Genomic DNA, 18,316 nt, shown 5'->3' on the forward strand with positions numbered 1-18,316 from the left:
CCTGTGGCTGATCCAGAGTTTCCATCAGATAGAGGTCCTAGTGTATTTGCTATATATTTGATCCCGGTTCATTCAGCTTACTAACCCTGTATTGAATTATTCCTGACCAATTATAGCCATCCATTGATTCTTCTTTTTTGGTATAAAAATTGCCCTCATAAAAGGTGTATTATGTAGATATGGTCATTCGGCCCAAAAACTTTTCCATGAATGGTGGGGAGAGGATCATGGAGACCCTCTCAATTCTCAAGTTCCAAAATAATTTGCTACATAAGGGACCCTAGGTTGTTTAGAAAAGCTATGGGAGTGGCCCAATTAGAAAACCTATTGCCTTATTTATTGATAAATGGCAAAGTAGAATTGTTAAGTACAAGTATTTAAGGTATTATTTCCCTATCATTACAAAAAGGTTGATTGGATGAAAAGACCATCATTTCTTTACAATGAACCATGCCCTACTTTCAACTATATCTTATGTTTTATCCCCCCCAACACACACACACCACCCACCCCCCACCTCTACCACTACTGCCACCAACACAACACACACAATTTTGTAAATGTAACATAGTGATCTCCATGGAAAATGGTGACAGTTTGCATGTCCTAACTGACTGAGGACTGGTGCAGGAGCATGGACACTACAGCCTGTAGTACTGTAGTAGCATTTTCTGTTGTTATTTCTGTTTTCTGAGGGTCTTTTTGTTATTTGGATAGCTTAAATGTTTTGTTGTCTTTTGTTGTTAGTTTGTGGCTTGGGTTGAAAGTTTATGTGGCTTGCAAGGCAAGCTTCTTAGCTATTAGCATATGTAAAGAGAAGGGATCTACACATGGCTGGGTCGGTTTTGAATGGATCTACACGTGATCCACTTGGGGAGTGCGTGGACATAACAGAGGAAGAATTCCTGGGCCAGAGGGCCTAGGAATTTTAAATCCTTTAGAAACGAGTTGAGAAGTGAGCCCAGTTTTGAAGGTGGGTCAGTTCAAGAGGCTTATGAGGTTGCCCAGTTAGAAAAACATAAAACTCTTGTGCCAAGAAAAGAAGCGTTGGGAGAAACTACGAGCCCTGTAGATAGATCAAGGGTCCCAGAGGTTGAAGAGGATTTGATAGAGAAGGTGTCACAGAAGAAGGCACTTGCGATGCTGAAGGTTCGTTTGGAGAATGACAATTTTAGAATGACAATTTTCTTCCCCCCCCCCCCCCCCCCCCCAAAAAAAAAAAAAAGAAAAAAAGCTCCAATGATGGTAGAGAAGGGGGAGACTCAAATGAATGGTCAAGTTCACCAACGGTGAGGGAGAAGAGTTGGAAAAGGAGATGATTGGGGAGGAAAAATGGCAGGGGCAGAAGAGGAGGGCGATAGAAGGATGATTGAGGTTTTACTATGAAGGGTAAAAAACTGAGTTGAAGAAGAAAGGAATTGTAGTCAAGAGGACAAAGTGACTGGGGTGATGGGCAGGGGCGGAGCCAAGTATATTGGTGAGGGGTCTTTGGCCCTCCCAAACTTTTTGTCAAAACTATCATATATATAGCTTAGTAAGTGGAGGCAGGGGCTAAGGAAATGGGAGATGCGGAAGAGCCAGTGGGGAAGGGAGAAGGAGAAAAGAACAAAGTTCTAACAGAGGAGAAAAGAGGGGGAGGAAGATCTAGGGATTGAGGGAGGGGGAAGAGAGGAGGAAGGAAGTAAGTTAGGAGATGGAGTTAGGACTTACAAAAGGAAGAAGTACAGAGAACTTTCCCCTTAGGAGAAAGTGGGAAAGGAGAGTCAGGGGAGGCTAATGAAGATGAACCAATGATGGATGAAATTCATGAGATTGAGGATGTGATTTAGAGAATGTGGTAAATAAGGAGATAAAAGTCAGCAAAATTTTGGGACTGTTTTTCCTAGGAGGGGAGGAGTTTGCAAAGGAAGCATTCAGATCAATGGAGGAACAAAATGGGGAAAGAGAGAGTAATGATAAACTAGTGTTTGAATGCAATTCTGGTAACCCTTTAATTCAAGAAAAGGAAGAGTGTGCTGAGGATGGTTGGTGGGGAGGTAGCCAAGAAGCAGGAAGTAATATCCAAGGGGGTGGTGGGTTCAGAAAAGGGGCAGAAGTCAGCAAGGAGCCTGGAAGAAGTTGTGGGAACTGTTAATACAGATAGAAGATTCAGAACTCAAAAGAATAGAAAAAGTCAAAAGTAGATTGCAGTTTCGAAGGCTTTTGCACGAATAAAAGGAGGCTTATTTGATATTGGGTCTAAAAGGCTTGTCAAAAAACCCATAAGATTAGAGAGAGGGCAACTAGAAGGGTCTCAAAAAGCTGAGAGAAGAGTTTGTAATTGGGAATCCTTTGTGGGGTAGGTGTTAGGGATGGGTCTGCAGTGTGTGTTTGGGTTGGGCTTTCATCTTGTCTTGTTTTTCAATGTTTTTTTTCTTTTGTGTGTGTGTGTATGGGTTTGTTGGGGTTTGGCTTTTTCAATGGGTTTTTATGGGTCTGTTGCTTTCTCTTGGGTGATTTCTTATCACCTTTCTTGTATTTTCTTTTTGTTTAATAAAATTTTTATTTTATCTTCAAAAAATAAACCTCTTTTTCCAGGCCTTCTCATCTCCTTTACATATTCACTGCAATTAGGATTTGGTCAATTATTTGTCGCCCTTGAATAAACGTCACTTGGGCTTGACTGATAATCAAGGGGAGAACTACTTTAATCCTCAAAGAGATCACTTTAGCCAAGATTTTGTAGATACTCACCAAACTAATCGGCTTGAAGTCTTTTGGGTGGTTAGCATTCGACTTCTTAGGGATTAGAGCCAAAAAAGTAGCATTAACTCTGCGGCTTACTATGTGTTCTTTTGCAAATTCCTTAAAGACATCACACAAATCATCTTTTGTTATTTCCCAACAATCTTGATAGAAAGCCATTGTGAAGTCATCAAGGTCTGAAGCCTTAGCTCTATCTCTTAAAAACATTGCTTGTTTGATTTCTTATTCCTCAAGATTCCTTTCTAATCACCTAGCTTTTTCCTCGGACACCCTTAGCCAATCCAACCCTTTCACCACCAATCTCTCATTCAAAGGTTTTCTGAAAATGGATTTGAAGTGGTCCACAAACTTCTTGACTATCTCATCTTGATTAGTAACCACCTCTTCTCCTAACTCTAATTTGGTCACAAAATTCCTCCTCCTATTTACTGAATCATGAAAAAATCTAGTATTCCCATCACCTTCCTTAATCCACTTGTGCCTTGACTTCTGCCTCTAGCTTATTTCCTCTCTCAAAAGCACCTCTTCTAAGTCCTTCCTCAGTTGTCTTCTCAATTCTCTAATTGATCTAAAATGGTCAACAAAGGCCTTAGCAATGTCACCTTGATCTGTGGTCTCGGTTCACTCCACCAATAATGAAGAGATTGGGCTCTTTCTTTTCCTACCATTTGCTAAAGCATGGAAGAATTTCATGTTTCCATCACCTTCTTTAATCCACTTCTCCCTAGACTTCTACTTCCAACCTATCTCCTCTCTCAAGAGAGTAGTAACCTCTAGCTCCTTTTTTAAAGATCATCTCCTTTCCCTATCTTGGTTTTCTAAGACACCTTGCACTTCCTATCTATCTCCTCAATTTGTGAGATTAAACTAACTTTTTTCTCTTCCACTCTCCCAAACTTCACTTTGTTCCATTCGTTAATTTCCCCTTTTGATCTTTGTAGCTTTTTCAAAAATTTTTGACCTTCCCACATAGGTTGTAAACTTTGGGACTCCCACCACTCTTTTACCTTATCTTTGAATTCCAAATGGGTAAGCCACACATTCTCAAATCTGAAAGGAGTGGGACCTCCATCCAAAGACCTCTGAAATAAACAAATTGGCCAATGATCTGATGTAATCCTGGGCAAAATATTTCCCCTCAAGCCCATCCAATGTTCTTCTCGATCAAGAGACATTAAAAACCTGTCTAGCCTAGAACAAATAGGATTAGCCTGAAGGTTGGACCAAGTACTCAGGAGGGATTTTGACCATTTAGAGAAATGAGGAAATGGAATGTGTGGAGGAATTGGTTGGTAGATATTCAGTCTCCTTAAAAATTAGAAGACTATCGGATGGGAGGGAATAGGTGGTAACAAATGTATATGGTCCGAACTCCTATAGAGATAGGGAGGATTTTTGGGAGGAATTATGTGCTATTAGGGGAATCTGGGAGGGACCATTGTGTGTGGGAGGTGATTTCAATGTCATCAGATTTTCGGGAGAAACAAACAATCCGAACAAAGGAATCACTACCAGCATGAGGAAGTTTAATAAATTAATTGATTCATGTGAATTGAGTGAACCTCCGATGCTAAGGGTGGACTATACTTGGTCAAATTTTCAATCCCCCCCAACCTGTTCCAAACTGGATAGGTTTCTCATTACTCCCGACTAGGAAGAATTGTGGGGCTCAATAGTAGTGAAAGGGCTACCTAGGGTTACTTCATACCATTGCCTCATTTACATTGAGAAGGAAAGTCTAGGAGGAAGCCCTACTCCATTCAGGTTTGAAAATATGTGGTTTGAGGATCACTCATTTAAAACCAGATTGAAGGAATGGTGGCAAGAACTTTGACCTTTGGGGAGTATGAAAATGTTAAGCTTTGCATGGAAATTAAAGAGGATAAAAGGGAAAATAAAAGAGTGGAATAAAGAGCATTTTGGGAGGGTAGTGGAAATAAAAGATAACATAGTGAGGAAGATTGAGGAGCTAGACAAGAAAGAGGCTATCAGAAGAAGAGAGAGAGGATCGATGGAAAATCAAGCAAGAATTGGAAGATATATTAAGAAAGGAGGAAATATGTTGGAGACAGAAGTCAAGGTATCATTGGATTGTTGAAGGAGATGGTAACGCTAAGTTTTTCCATGCAATTGCAAACGGAAGAAGAAAGAAAAACTTAATCTTTAGTGTGGAGGGGGTCAGGAAGTAAGAGAAAGCCAGGAGATCACAAGGATCTTTGTAAACCATTTCAAGGAAATTTTCACAAGTTCAAGCAGGGTGACAACAGAGCTACCAGAAATGGAAGGGGATAGGATCTCAGAAGAGCAATCCTTGTTTTTGGAAAGGAATTTTACTTTGGAAGAAATCAAGGATGCAATCTTCTCCATGGAAAGATCAAAAGCCCCCAAGCCGAGTGGATTTTCAATGACCTTCTATCAAGAATGATGGGATTGGATGAAAACTGATATTTTGGAAGTGTTCAATGAATCTTTCTCAAAGGAGAGGTGCCTCGAGGGGTGAATGCCACTTTTATCACTTTAATCCCGAAGAAGAGAGAGGCCAAAACCCCTAAAGATTATAGGCCAATTAGTCTTATTGGGAGTGCATATAAAATTATTGCAATGGTTCTCTTAGAAAGAATCAAGAAAGTGCTACCGTCGATCATCTCACCTTTCCAAGGTGCCTTTGTGGAAGGAAGGCAGATTGTGGATCAAATTCTAGTGGCCAATGAGTGTGTTGCAGAAAAAAGAAAGGGTAGAGGAAAAGAGTTAGTGTGTAAAGTGGACCTAGAGAAAGCCTATGATATGGTTAATTGGGAAGTTCTTCTTCAAATGTTAGAAAGGTTGGGCTTTGGAACCAAATGGAGATCTTGGATTAGAGGATGCCTAAATTCTGTCCATTACTCAATTCTTATTAATGGTGTAGCGAAGGATTTCTTTCCGACTAAGAGAGGAATTAGGCAAGGAGACCCTTTATCCCCTTTTCTCTTCACTATAGTTGCTGAGGTGTTGAGTAGAATGGTGGCGAAAGCTGATTCCTAAGGACTGTTCAGAGGGTGGAGGATAGGTAGAAATCAAGTGGTTGTTACCCACCTCCAATTTGCAGATGACACAATATTCTTTTGTAAGGGTGGAAATGAGGAAGGAGTGGTAAACCTAAAATTACTATTGGATAACTTTGTGGGGGTGACAGGTTTAAAGGATAAATTGGACTAAAACAGGCATTGTAGGGGATAATCTGGAGGAAGGTGAACTCCATAGATTCGCAGAGATTTTAGGGTGAAAGATTAGAAGTTGGCCAATGAGCTACTTGGGGTTTCCTTTAGGAGGCAATCCTAGGTCAGAAGGTTTCTGGAAGCCAGTCATTGAAAGATTTGGTAGAAAGCTAACTCTGTGGAAGAGGAATTATATCTCTCTAGGTGGAAGGATAACCTTGATTAGAGCCACTTTGACAAACCTCCTTATTTATTTCCTTTCAACCTTTAGAATACCATGTAGAGTAGCAAGGATTTTAAAGAAATACATGAGAGATTTCCTGTGGGACCTAGGAGAGGAGAGGAAGGTTCACTTGATTAATTGGGACCAAGTTAGAAAGCCCAAGGATCCAGGGGGTTTGGGAATAGGAAATATTTCACTCAGGAACTCAGCTTTGTTAGGAAAATGGTTGTGGAGGTTCCCTTTTGAGAGAGACAAGCTGTGGCACAAGGTCATTGAGAGTATTCATGGTTTGGATGGAAATGGTTGGGATGCAAAAAATGCCCTTTATGTTTCTTGAGCTTCTCCTTGGAAAGCAATTTGTGAAATTTACCCGACATTCCTTAATTACATTTGACTTGATGTGGGTCAGGGTAATAAAATTCGTTTCTGGGAAGACCTTTGGGTGGGAGATAGTCCACTTAATGACCTTTTTCTTGACCTCTACACTTTGTCAAATTTCAAAGGGGAAACAGTAAGAAATTTGGGAAATCCTAGTCCAAATGGGGTTAATTGGAATCTGGGTTGGGGATTTCCCTGTGAAAGAAATATGGAGTAAGCCTATTCCCCCAAAAGTTCAAGCTTTCTATTGGGAAATCTTCCTCGACAAGGTAAATACTTGTGATATGCTGCAGAGACGAAGGCCTTATGTATGCCCTTCTCCTCACATGTGCTCCCTTTGTATGGAAAGTGGTGAGTCCCTGTCACACCTATTATTATCTTTCTCCTTTGTGCATCACATTCGGGAATTTTTTTGTACTCTCTTTGGTTGCAGGTGGGTTTCTCCTCAAGATGTGGCCAGACTCTTCAACCAGGACTTTTTGAGTCAACCAAAGAAAAGAGGGAAGGTTATGTGGAAAGCTACAAAGGCAGCTATTTACTGGGTGATTTGGGAAGAAAGGAACAACAGAATATTTTTGGACAGAAGTAGAACAATGGAGGAGGTAATCGACACCATCAAAGTTAAAGTAGCTCATTGGGTAAGATCTATGCATATCTTTCAAGATTTCCCAATCAGACATTATAAGATCTTGGACAGAAGTAGCACAATCCTCAAGAATAAAAGAGAAAGTAAGGATGAAATGGAAACCTCTAGATGGTAATAGGTTTAAACTGAATTTTGACGGAAGCTCTTTTGGAAATCCAGGACTGTCAAGTATTGGGGGAGTAATCAGAAATTCTAAAAGGAGAATATTAGCTTTGTTCTCTAGACCGATTGGCATGGGCAACTCTCTAAAAGCTGAGTTAATAGCATTGCTAACGAGGGCTGAAGATAGCTAAGCAACTGGGAATGAGGCACATTGAGGTTGAAGGGGATTCCAAGGTGATCATTTCTTGGGCTAAAAACAATGGAAGTATTCTGTGGACCTTCAAACAAGTGATAAGGGAAGTGGAAAAGGTTGCAAGGGAGGTAGAGGCTGAATTCAAATGGGTTAGAAGGAGTGCAAATGGGCTATCTGATTATCTTGCTAAACAAGGGGTTTTGAGGCAACAATTGTTTTGGGCTGCAATGTAAAGTGGGACAGAAATTTGTAGTAGTGTGGGAGCTTTAATCCCATACACAAAGCTGCAAAACCTTCTTTTAATCCTAATTTCAAATAAAATTCTCTTTTGCTGATAAAAAAAAAATGTTAAAATTCCTCATACTTGAAGAAACTTTCTGCCTTCCTCCAATTGATTCATCCACAAACCTAGTCACATTAAAATCTCCTCCTAAGGACCAAGGTCCTTCCCACAATCCTCTAACATCTACTAATTCTTCCCACATCCTATCCCTTTCTTTGTAAGAATTTGGACCATAAACATTAGTGAGAACCCATTCAAACCCATCCTGAATATTCTTTAACTTTACCAAGACCGAAAATCTTCCCGCTAGCTCATCACTACAATGGAACAAATCCTCCTTCCAAGCTGTTATTTTTCCCCCCTGAAGCACCCCATGCTAGTGCAAAGCTCCACTAAGTATTTCTCTCTCCCCAAAAACTCCTGATCCATTTCCTATCTACCTCCTGAACTTTGGATTCCTAGACCATCACTATATCTGGTTTTTCTTTCTTCAACAACTCCTTAATCAACCTTCTCTTTGTGGCACTTCCTAGTCCCCTAATATTCCAACTGATGATCTTCATTAAGCTGTCTGAAAGTCCCCTGTGACTCCTCTTTCTATAGTCCTTTTCTTCTTCCTCCCCTAGCACTAAATTCTTTACCCCCCTCTACATCATTCATGAGTTTCTCTCTTTATTCAATTTTTTCTTTCTTTTTCCTCCCCCTCCCCCTCTTCCTTTCTTCGTTTGGGAGCTCACTCTTTGGTCTTCTCTATGTTAAGCCTTATCCTATTTGCTAGGTTCACCACTTGGTCCTCTCCCCCTTGTCTCCTTTCTTCCAAGAAACCTGCTTCAGATCTACATTCCTTTCCCTTTCCATTCATTAAAACATTGTCATCGTTCTCCTGATCTAGTTTTTCTTTACCCTTTCCTCCCCCTTGCTACAATCTCCAACTCTCATGTTTTCCCTTGTTAGATTTACCACCCCAACTACACTCACATCACCACTAGGCAAGTTCATGGGCTTTATCACAATAGGAACGGGAGTTGGGCTATCTGCATGAGAGCTAGAAGAGGAGTCAGTAGTAAAACCGAAATGACAAGAGGCTGTAGGGATTACCAAGACACAAAGGAGGCGCAGACTCAACAGAAGGGGGATTTTCAAGTTCCTTATCTCTCCCTTTTCAGATAATGGTTGCTCACCGCTCACCAAAACATCAGTTTTTTTTTTTTTTTTTTTTGAATGTGATCCATGGCTACATTAAACATTTCAGTTCTTGGTTTTGTACCCCTTGGAGGAGACTCCTTCGAAACTCTACAGTTCCCCTGCTCAGTCATCCTTTGCTCTTCCAACTTTAGTTGCTCAACAGAGAAGTCTACACTCTTCTCGAAAACAGGAGGACCCCTGTTGATCTTGGACATGATTTATTAAGCTAACACCATTTTTCTCTTGCCCTTCCAACGATATGTCCACTTGATCGCCAAGGTTTTCTCAGAGCTCTTTCTCCCCTTGAGTTTCACTGACCATTTCTATCTTAAACAAATCACCAATATACAAGTCCTCTTCATCCTCCAAGCAAACTTGGATAGTCCCATCCACGCTTCCTATACTGGATTCTTCATCAAAAAAACTATCCTCTTCAAAATCTAAACAGTTTATGGTCCATCGTCTTCTTCATCCCCCTGCACTTCCTTTGATCTTGCGTACCTAGGGTTGGGCTTTTCTTGCATCGATGGAGAACGGCTAACCCACTGTAAGTGCGACTGCTTCCTAGAGTTTTTGCTGTTAGAGAACGGTGAGGACGATGATAGACCCAAAATAGAATCCTCCATTGATCCTCCAACAACCCCACATGTGATTTTTAAGTTATCATGTGAGGGCGGGTTGCAAACTGGCCCAACCGTTTGGTTCAGCCTTGGTTTACATTCTTTAGAAGCCTTTTTTCCAAAAACCTCTCCTTTTAAAGCTTCTATGTAGGACATAGGCTTGTTCGTTCGAAATTCAAAACAATTTGAAAAACCAGCCAAAAATGGGAATTTACCATTTGGAGCCTGAATTAATTTCGCTCAACATTCTATTTTCTTTTGGGGGAAAACCAAAAACGGCATAGAAATCCCCCTCCACCCCAACCCCGACGGAGATGAATTCCCCGTCTGAGACCTGAATCCCCGAGCTGAGAGAAAGAGAAAGAGGGACTGAGAGAGAGAAATAGAGAGAGGACCGTTGCGAGTTGATGCCAGCGACGAGAGAGAGAGTCCGACGGGCGAGGGTGAAGGCGAGGGCAGTCGGTGATGATAGACTGAGACTGAGTTTCAGTTCTTTCTTTTGAGTATCTCTGTCCTCTGTTGAGACTCGAGCGGTAGACCGGTAGTCGGCGACGATAGGTGCCCGATGATGTCCGATGTTCGACGAGCGAGTGGCGACAGCGACGACTGTCGGCGAATCGGCAACGAAGACCAAGGAAGAAGAAGACTGACTAGGGTTCATGGTTCAGAGTTCTCTGTTTGTGTCTGTCGAAGACTCTAACCTCTAAGAGCCAAGTGTTTTTGTTTTTTAAGTTTTAATCTTTAAAATAATTAAATAAATGAATAATAATATAATATAATATAATAATATAATAATATAATAATATAAATATTATATAAATAATATATAATATTATATTATATATAATTATATATTTATTAATCTGGGACGGGTCAGGGCGGGGATTGCATTCCCCATCCCCGTAAGTGTCATCTTCAACCTTTTGCCCTTTCTCCCAAAGCAATGATTCAACTTCCGACACTACCCAAACTTGCCTCCACCTACCATCAGAGAAACTTCGATCAACCTCAGAATCTTCTCCGGCTTGGAACCCCCTAACCATAAGCTGTCCACTCGAAGATCAGGCACATCCACCTCTAGAATGAATCCTCTACATATTGCTGCAATCTAAAGGAATATTTCCTCTGTCCAAAGCAAGGTTCAAAGTATCGATACGATACGCCCCATATCGGGCATATCGTATCGTATCGTATCTTTTGGTCTCGATACACCTATTTACAGGTGTTTCGGGACCCCCATTTATTTCAATAAAAAAATAGTTAAAAAAATCTCTAAAAATCAAATTTTGAAAAAAAAGCTAAAGAAAAACATTGAGCGCTTGCTTTTTAGTACCAATACGCCCCTGCCGATACACGGGCTTATTGATACTTTGAACCTTGGTCCAAAGATTGAAAGGAAGCCCCACGATTTTCAGACGAAGGGAATCATAATTTACCTCCATCTCATTGCAAGAGGGATTCCATTTTTCCACCAATGCTACTCCCTCTCTTGTAGATACTCTGATTAGATTCTCAGCTCTACTATCCATATCTAAAATTGCTGCTGTTTCCCTAAAAGGATGAAGTAATGCCTTTTCCATTGTCAGCACAGAGGCCACTACATCCTGTAGCACTCTTTCCCAGTCATCCACCTTCTTACCCAAGCTAACCACCTTTCTTCTTCGCCACTCTTCCAGACCGCCATCAGCCATCAGTTTTGAGCAGAGGGAGTTTTCACATATACCTCCAACTCCCATCGCCTTCTCCTTGTTGCAAGGAGATTCAGAAGATTGCTTTGATTCAGGGGGTTCATGATGCTCATTCCTACCTTCTGATCGTCTTTCCAGTAACCACAGTCTCTGTTCATACTCATCCAGGGCCTTCGCAAAATTCGACCACCCCTGTTTCTCCTTTCCAGCAGGGACACAAATAATCTGCCTTTTTCCCATTCCAAACATTTCAATCAGTTGGATGAACTCTCCCATCATTTTTCTTCTCCACCATGAATTTTTTTTCTTTATCACACAAAGTTCCCCTTTTGGACCTGTCTCTGTAATGGCAAATAATATGCCATTGAAGAATCCTTTGGACCATCTTGAAGCTTCCCTACTTAAGATCACCACAGATTTTTACCGCTGAATCTCCATCCAGTTCTTCCAACAGAAAATTCTTCTTCTCCATATCTAGGACTTTCTTCCACCTAGTCGCGGGAACAAACTTCTCCATCTCATGCCCCTGAACTGGTAATATGAATTGTGTTATATTAAAAGAGGGAGAGTTTCCCCCCAAGAAAACCTTGGAATATCAATCCAATTTATGCAGCCAACTTGAGTGGGAGTGTTGGTGATGCATAAGGATTTAAGTTAATACTATACATATTTCAGTTTTGTAGTAGGGGTAGCGTTATAATTTTATTGTGAGAAGTAATTGAACAACCTATTCCATTTTTCTACCTAAGATGTCTGTTTCTTCCTTTTTCCTCTTCTATTTTTATTTATTCCCATTTTACTGTTAAACTTGAGTTTCAACTATCCCTCGGCTGTTTTTTTTTTTTTTTTTTTTTTGCATGAAGCGGCCATTTGTATTCTCACACTTGTCAGCCCAAAATTTTAGCATGGCTCCAAGCCATAGCCCCTAAAATACAGTTAATTTCCTGATTTATGGCCTCAATTACTTGCTTTGCATCTGATTCAACCTCCTGACTTTACTGCCAGTTTTATACCAATGACCATAGCCCATATTTCAATGCCTGCTTCTCTGCTTTCCCGAATCTTGTATCCCCTAGTTGCAAGAAAAGCACCCTGATAATGACAGCAGCAGTAACCTTCTATTGTGGTATTGGACAAGAGATGCATCAATTTTGAGTCTAAACAAATCCTATTTCAGGTTTCACCTGAAATAGCTAAGAAATTTGAACATGAAATGCATCAGTTTTATTGATGTTGTTGTTATTTTCCAAAAAATAAAGTTCTTACTGCGGCCTGTCATTGTTATCATCATTCCAATTATCTAAGAAAGAGATCTAAAGCATGTATTTGATCTGGCATTTGGTACCTTAGCATGTATGAGATCAGTCATCATTATTGTCATTCCAGGGGTCCTCTCAATGCCCACTTATCCTTGACAGAAGATGGCCAATCCTTTATCCATTCAAAAACTGACTGAGGAAGTTGGTCTTCCCTCAGTTGTAGCATAAAAGCAAACCAAACAGATTTTGCAAATTAGCATTTGATAAGCAAATACTCCACTGTTTCTTCTTCCTGGTCACAATGTGGACAAGGAACTTTCCCATTTAAGCTTCTCTTGTACTGCATTCAAAAGAAGTACCCATAGGAGACTATGATCTTTGTTTCTCATACTTTCACCCATTTGATAGATTATGCTGCTGGTGCAGTGTTTTAAAAGCACAAGGCACAAAAAAGGTGCAGGGGTCAATTTGTGCCTGAGGCACCAGGCGAGGTGTGCTCCTTTTTAAGTGAGGCGCAAAAAATAAAAAAAAAGTTAAAAAATCAAAAAAATTAAAAAACAAATAAAATAAAAAATTATTAAACATAATATTAATAAAAATATAAACTTAAATTTTAAAATAAATGTTTTAAAAAACTATTATCGAATATTAAAATACATAAATATAACATGTAAGGCATATTCAAATGAGAATTTAAAAACAAAATCAAATATATAAAACATTTTCAAGCATATAAAACCCACAATCTCTTTTTTTCTCAATTGCATTACTTCAAGTGGCTAACGTGATGTAAAACATATTACATCCCTGATTCTACAAGCCGCCTTTGTGCCATGCCCCTCGAGGCAAGCCCAAACAAGTCCATGTTAGGTCTTAAATTCTTAGTTCTCACACAAAATATAATGATTTTATAGTTTTTATTGCTTTTTAAAAAGATATCTTATTAGGATGAACGAATGAACAACATTACCAAATAGGGGGTTCTCGAAGCGTCAGTTTCAAAAGATAATGATTTTATAGTTTTTATTGCTTTTTAAAAAGATATCTTATTAGGATGAACGAATGAACAACATTACCAAATAGGGGGTTCTCGAAGCGTCAGTTTCAAAAGGCGCACACCTGGTCTGAGGCGCAAGGCGCACCAGGTGCACCAGGCGTGGGCCTTTTGAAAGGGTGCATCTAGGACCTGGGCGAGGCGCCTACCCTAAAATGTGCCTTGCCTGTGCGCCTAGGCACGCCTTTTAAATCACTGTGCTGGTGAAGGATCAATCATTAATCACTGACCTATAAGCTGAGTGAACAGAGATGCCTCAAGAGATTGGTTAAAAAATTATGGATTGGATACTTATCTTACAAGAATTCAGAGATGTCTCAAGAGACTCTTTAAGAAAAGTTTTGGGAAATACTACTTGATTGAATGGAACTGTTGGATAATTTTTGTATTGATGTAAAAATCGGAAAAGTTGGATATAGTTGTTTTTTTTCTTTTGGTGATTTCTCATCGTTTTATGTGTTCTTGATGGATTTTTTCCACTTAAGGAATTTTCTTTTTTATTTACTACCAAATAAAGCCGAGTTAACAGAGAAATTGCCCCGAGTCTTTTCTTTGAATCTCCCCTACCACATATCATAAGAGAAATACTGCAGATGCAATCCACAGCTTCTTTTCTTTTATTGGTAAGGTTCAATCCACAGTTCCCTCATCCCCTCATCAAAGAATTTAGAAATCCTCTTTCTACTTCCCCAGTTCCCTTCTTGAGCAAGCAAATCTTTTATTCTTTTACTCTCATCTCAAGATCTCTCACCTCAGATAGCGATTGTGGAATTGGAAAATAACATGACCTTGGAAAAATGGACTTCTTTATTCTCCAATTCCTCTTTATTTTCTTCTTCAAAGTGGTCTCCCCTCGGAAAACAGGGTGATTCTCCATAAAATTCTGCTTTTTAAAAGGAATTGATTGCCATGGTTGCAGCAGCTCATAATATACAGCTATATATTTGCCAATCCCTGCAGTTTTGATACTATCAGAATTTTAACTATATAACAAGAGATACTGCATTTCCTTTTGAAAGCATTAGAAAGTACAGCCCGTTTTTACTACAAAGTTGGATTTTTATAGAAATAATTGCTTCACGCTTGTTTTGACGATCATGATCCTATTTATTGTGCGGTTATTTGGTTATAGTTCCAACTTCCAACTTGTTCTTTTGAAATTAGGTTTATATGGACCTTGTTCAGGAATCTTTGCCTATTATCTGAATAAAGTGCACCTTTTCTTCTCAGGGAGAGAGACACTGACAAAGATGGGAAGATAAACTTTAAGGAATTCTTTCATGGTCTGTTTGATTTGGTAAGAAACTATGATGAAGAAGATCACAACTCCTCGCATCACTCTGATGATTCAATGGAAGCACCAGCCAAACAGTTGTTTGCTCAACTTGACCAGAATAATGATCAGTACTCATCTATACAACTTTTTTCTTTAAATAATTCTGCAAACAGTTTTTTTTAATTACTGATTGATCTGGGTTTTCTTTTTCAGGCATTTGTCAGAAGATGAACTGCTACCTATAATCGGAAAACTCCATCCATCAGAACGTTACTATGCAAAACAACAAGCAGATTACATCATATCACAGGTAATAATTTATTGAATTGAATGCCAAAAAAAAATATTGAATTGAATGTCAATCTTTGCAAAAAATGCATGTCAATTACTTAAATTTAATATTTCTCATGTATGCCTTTTTCATATTTTCTCATAATGTATCATTGGAAAGTCAAATGGATATGGATGTAAATTTCTACAAGTACCTAACTTCAATGAAGAAAACCGAGATGGACTTATTTGCCCATCTTTCAAAAGAAAGCCGTTGTTTTGTGGTCTTTGTTCCAATCCTCCTTCCTGGATCACAAAAAATAATGCTTTGATCCACCATACGTGTGTGTGGCGGAAATGATAAAAGAAATCAAAGCTAGAAAGTTTTGCATACGTGGTAACTCAATTAGTGTCCAAAGAACCTCTGCATTACATTCTTCATCCTCTGTTCTCTTTCTCAACTTTTAAACCCTTGAACCAAAATGTCTGAAGGGTTTTATCTTCACTCATGCTACCTTTTATATCATTATAATATGATGTATCACAGCACACCATATAAAACCCCATTAAAAACATTAAACATGATATATCACTAGCTCAGCTCTTTTTCTTGACTAGTGAGCTCCAAACAAACTCACATTCCGTATTTTATGATATGCTTGTGCATAGCTTTATAATTTTTGTAGATATTCTTTTTCATAGTGAAAGGCTATATAGCTGAGATATTATTTTTATATTCTGCAGGCAGATACAAATAAAGATGGGCGCCTGTCCTTGGAAGAGATGATTGAAAGCCCATATGTATTTTATAGTGCTATTTTCAATGATGAAGATGAATATGATTACCATGATGAGTTTCGTTAATTTTTATTCTAGGTAAACATAAAGGTCTTCCAATCTTCATTGTTATACTTTCTTGCTTCTCTCAAGAGTAAATATTGTCTTTTGACGGTTGCCAAATGATTTTTAGGATCTCAGACCAGTTGGAGGATACTGGTAGACAGTTACAATTCAAAATTTTCTCAGGAGTTGTGTAGAATAAGAAGAAAGAGCTTTTTAACAACCTTTTCATTGTCAGTGTTGCATTCCCTGAATTGCTCGATAGTGAGTTCCTTCTTTCCTATTGCTTCTTTATCGTTATGCTTTCTAATAGTAAAATAACCTGATTCAAGTTTAGTTTATTTGATTTTTCCTTTAAACAATTCTTGCAGTGCAATTTACATTGGATTGATAGTTGGGGGCTTTCAAAAAGCAGTTGGATATTAGTTTAGTCTGACACTTCTCTTTTTAGTTTTATCAGCTTGTGGCCATTTTTCTTTGTGATATTTACATGCATATCATTGAATCAGTATATATGTACCAGTACATTTCTAATCATATTTTCGATCAGTGATGTCAAAAATGATAAGAAATTTAGTTAGTCTTAAAATTCTCTTTTTAGTTTTATGAGCTTGTGGCCATTTTTCTTTGTGATATTTACATGCATCATTAAATCAACATGATATAGGTGAGTTTGTTTGTTTGTTTGTTTGTTTTATTCTTTTGATAGGTCCAAAGATTAAACTATAAGACCTGAATATTTACATAGTTCTGAACATCTGGAACCCAAGCAGGATAAATATCAGAAAAGAAAAAGACCCGATATATAGTTTTAGCTGCTTGGGCAACGAGATGAGCTGAGATATTAAACTCTGTTTACATGATAACAAGAAAAAGGAGCTGAAAAGACTGTAAGATTTCCTTGGTCTTAAACAAAAGCCATAGGCAAGACCAAGGGACAGCAAATTTATCCTGAAATGCCTGGGTCACGTTGGGAGAGTCCGACGAACATATGATAAACTATGCAGTATAGCTTGTAATTCAGCTTCTTCCATTGGTTCCAAGCTCTGCGATTTTGGAAGTGCGTTTGATAAGCAAATACCACCAAAAGAACAAGAATGCGAGGATATTAATTATATCAGTAAAAGGATGGATATTCAAATTTTACTTTAAAGTGGTGTCAAGGAAAGAATCCTCGTCAGTAGTGGGATAAACTATGGAATTGAATGTAGAGTTAATGCGAGATAAGATCCACTGGATAGAAATTTGACGATTGCTACAGGTTTTTTCATTTTGAGAAATTTGACGATTGCGAGATAATAGGTGTTCTTTTTTTTTTATCAGAGATGCCAAAAATGATAGACCTTTGAGAAAAATTATTCATTTTCAGATCAACCATCTCATCTCCCTTTTACTTTTGCGTTTCCTTTGCATTAATTGATAACCCATTTATAGATGAAAATTTAGTTGGGCAAGTGATTTCCAGACTGTCAGGATGGTAAATTTTATCTCGGATGTCTCGCAAGAGACGTCTAGGATGGTAAATTACATCAACATGCTAAGGGCTATTGACAGCTTATGGGCAAAACATTGTACATTTGATTTTTAGCAAGGTTCAAAATATTTGTAAGCTTGGAAATGGACATGAATCATGATGCACAGAAGTTTCAAACATAAAAAATATCGAAAATGCAGAGTATGGAAAAGGCAAATTTAAAAGACTGTATTGGGATATATTTTAGATACGCATGGATCATCATCATCATCATCCAAGCCTTATCCATTTATATGGGGTCGGCTACATGATTTCTGTTTTGCCATCCCGTTCTATTTTAATGCCTTGTCCATTGTTAAATTTAGGAATGCCATGGAAACTCCAATAAATCCCAAAAGAATCTATTAATAACACTAAATTCAAGACTTAGATGATTATTATTGAAGTATATAAACAAAGGGTTCAACTATGATGCTAGAAAGACATGATACCGGAGGAACCAATCAGGTGGGTTTTCATTAAAATTCATGGGGGTTGTGATTGGTCAAATCCTTTCCGGTATGTTGTCTTTCCGGCATCACAGATTTTTCCATAAACAAAAGAAAAACATTTATGTGAATTGTGAACTACCAGGATATACTTGAAAATTGTTAAAAAAAGTATAGAATTAAAGATACCCATGTATATCTGGGACCATTATTGTTTTTATGAATATTTATAAATACATAAATTTTAATAAATATTTTTTTAATAAGCATGCACTAAAAAGAGAATAACTAAATGTTAAAGGGGCTTTTACCGTTCAGTCCACCCCTAGGTGGAGTTACTACTAGATTAGTGGTGGACTGAATCCTGCCTGTGGATTGATGCCAAATTTACGGGCAGG

The 18,316-nt window shown here is 38.6% G+C and overlaps 1 protein-coding gene across 2 annotated transcripts in view; it reads left to right on the top strand.

The window, feature by feature from the left end:
* LOC104613383 (Calcium-binding EF hand family protein) overlaps positions 1-16,562 on the top strand; it is a 34,044-nt gene extending 17,482 nt beyond the window's left edge. The window contains exons 4-8 of one of the 2 annotated variants that reach the window (XM_010281168.2): positions 14,801-14,974; positions 15,060-15,156; positions 15,861-15,992; positions 16,087-16,220; positions 16,328-16,562. In XM_010281168.2, coding sequence (XP_010279470.2) covers positions 14,801-14,974; positions 15,060-15,156; positions 15,861-15,980 — 391 coding nt within the window. In that variant the 3' untranslated portion in view covers positions 15,981-15,992; positions 16,087-16,220; positions 16,328-16,562. The remainder of the gene's footprint in view (positions 1-14,800; positions 14,975-15,059; positions 15,157-15,860; positions 15,993-16,086; positions 16,221-16,327) is intronic. The other variant, XM_010281169.3, reaches the window with a different exon arrangement.
* Positions 16,563-18,316: the final 1,754 nt, after the last annotated feature.

This window comes from Nelumbo nucifera, chromosome 4 (genome assembly GCF_055504915.1).
Source record: "Nelumbo nucifera cultivar China Antique chromosome 4, China Antique-T2T, whole genome shotgun sequence".
Taxonomy (NCBI): Eukaryota; Viridiplantae; Streptophyta; class Magnoliopsida; order Proteales; family Nelumbonaceae; genus Nelumbo; species Nelumbo nucifera.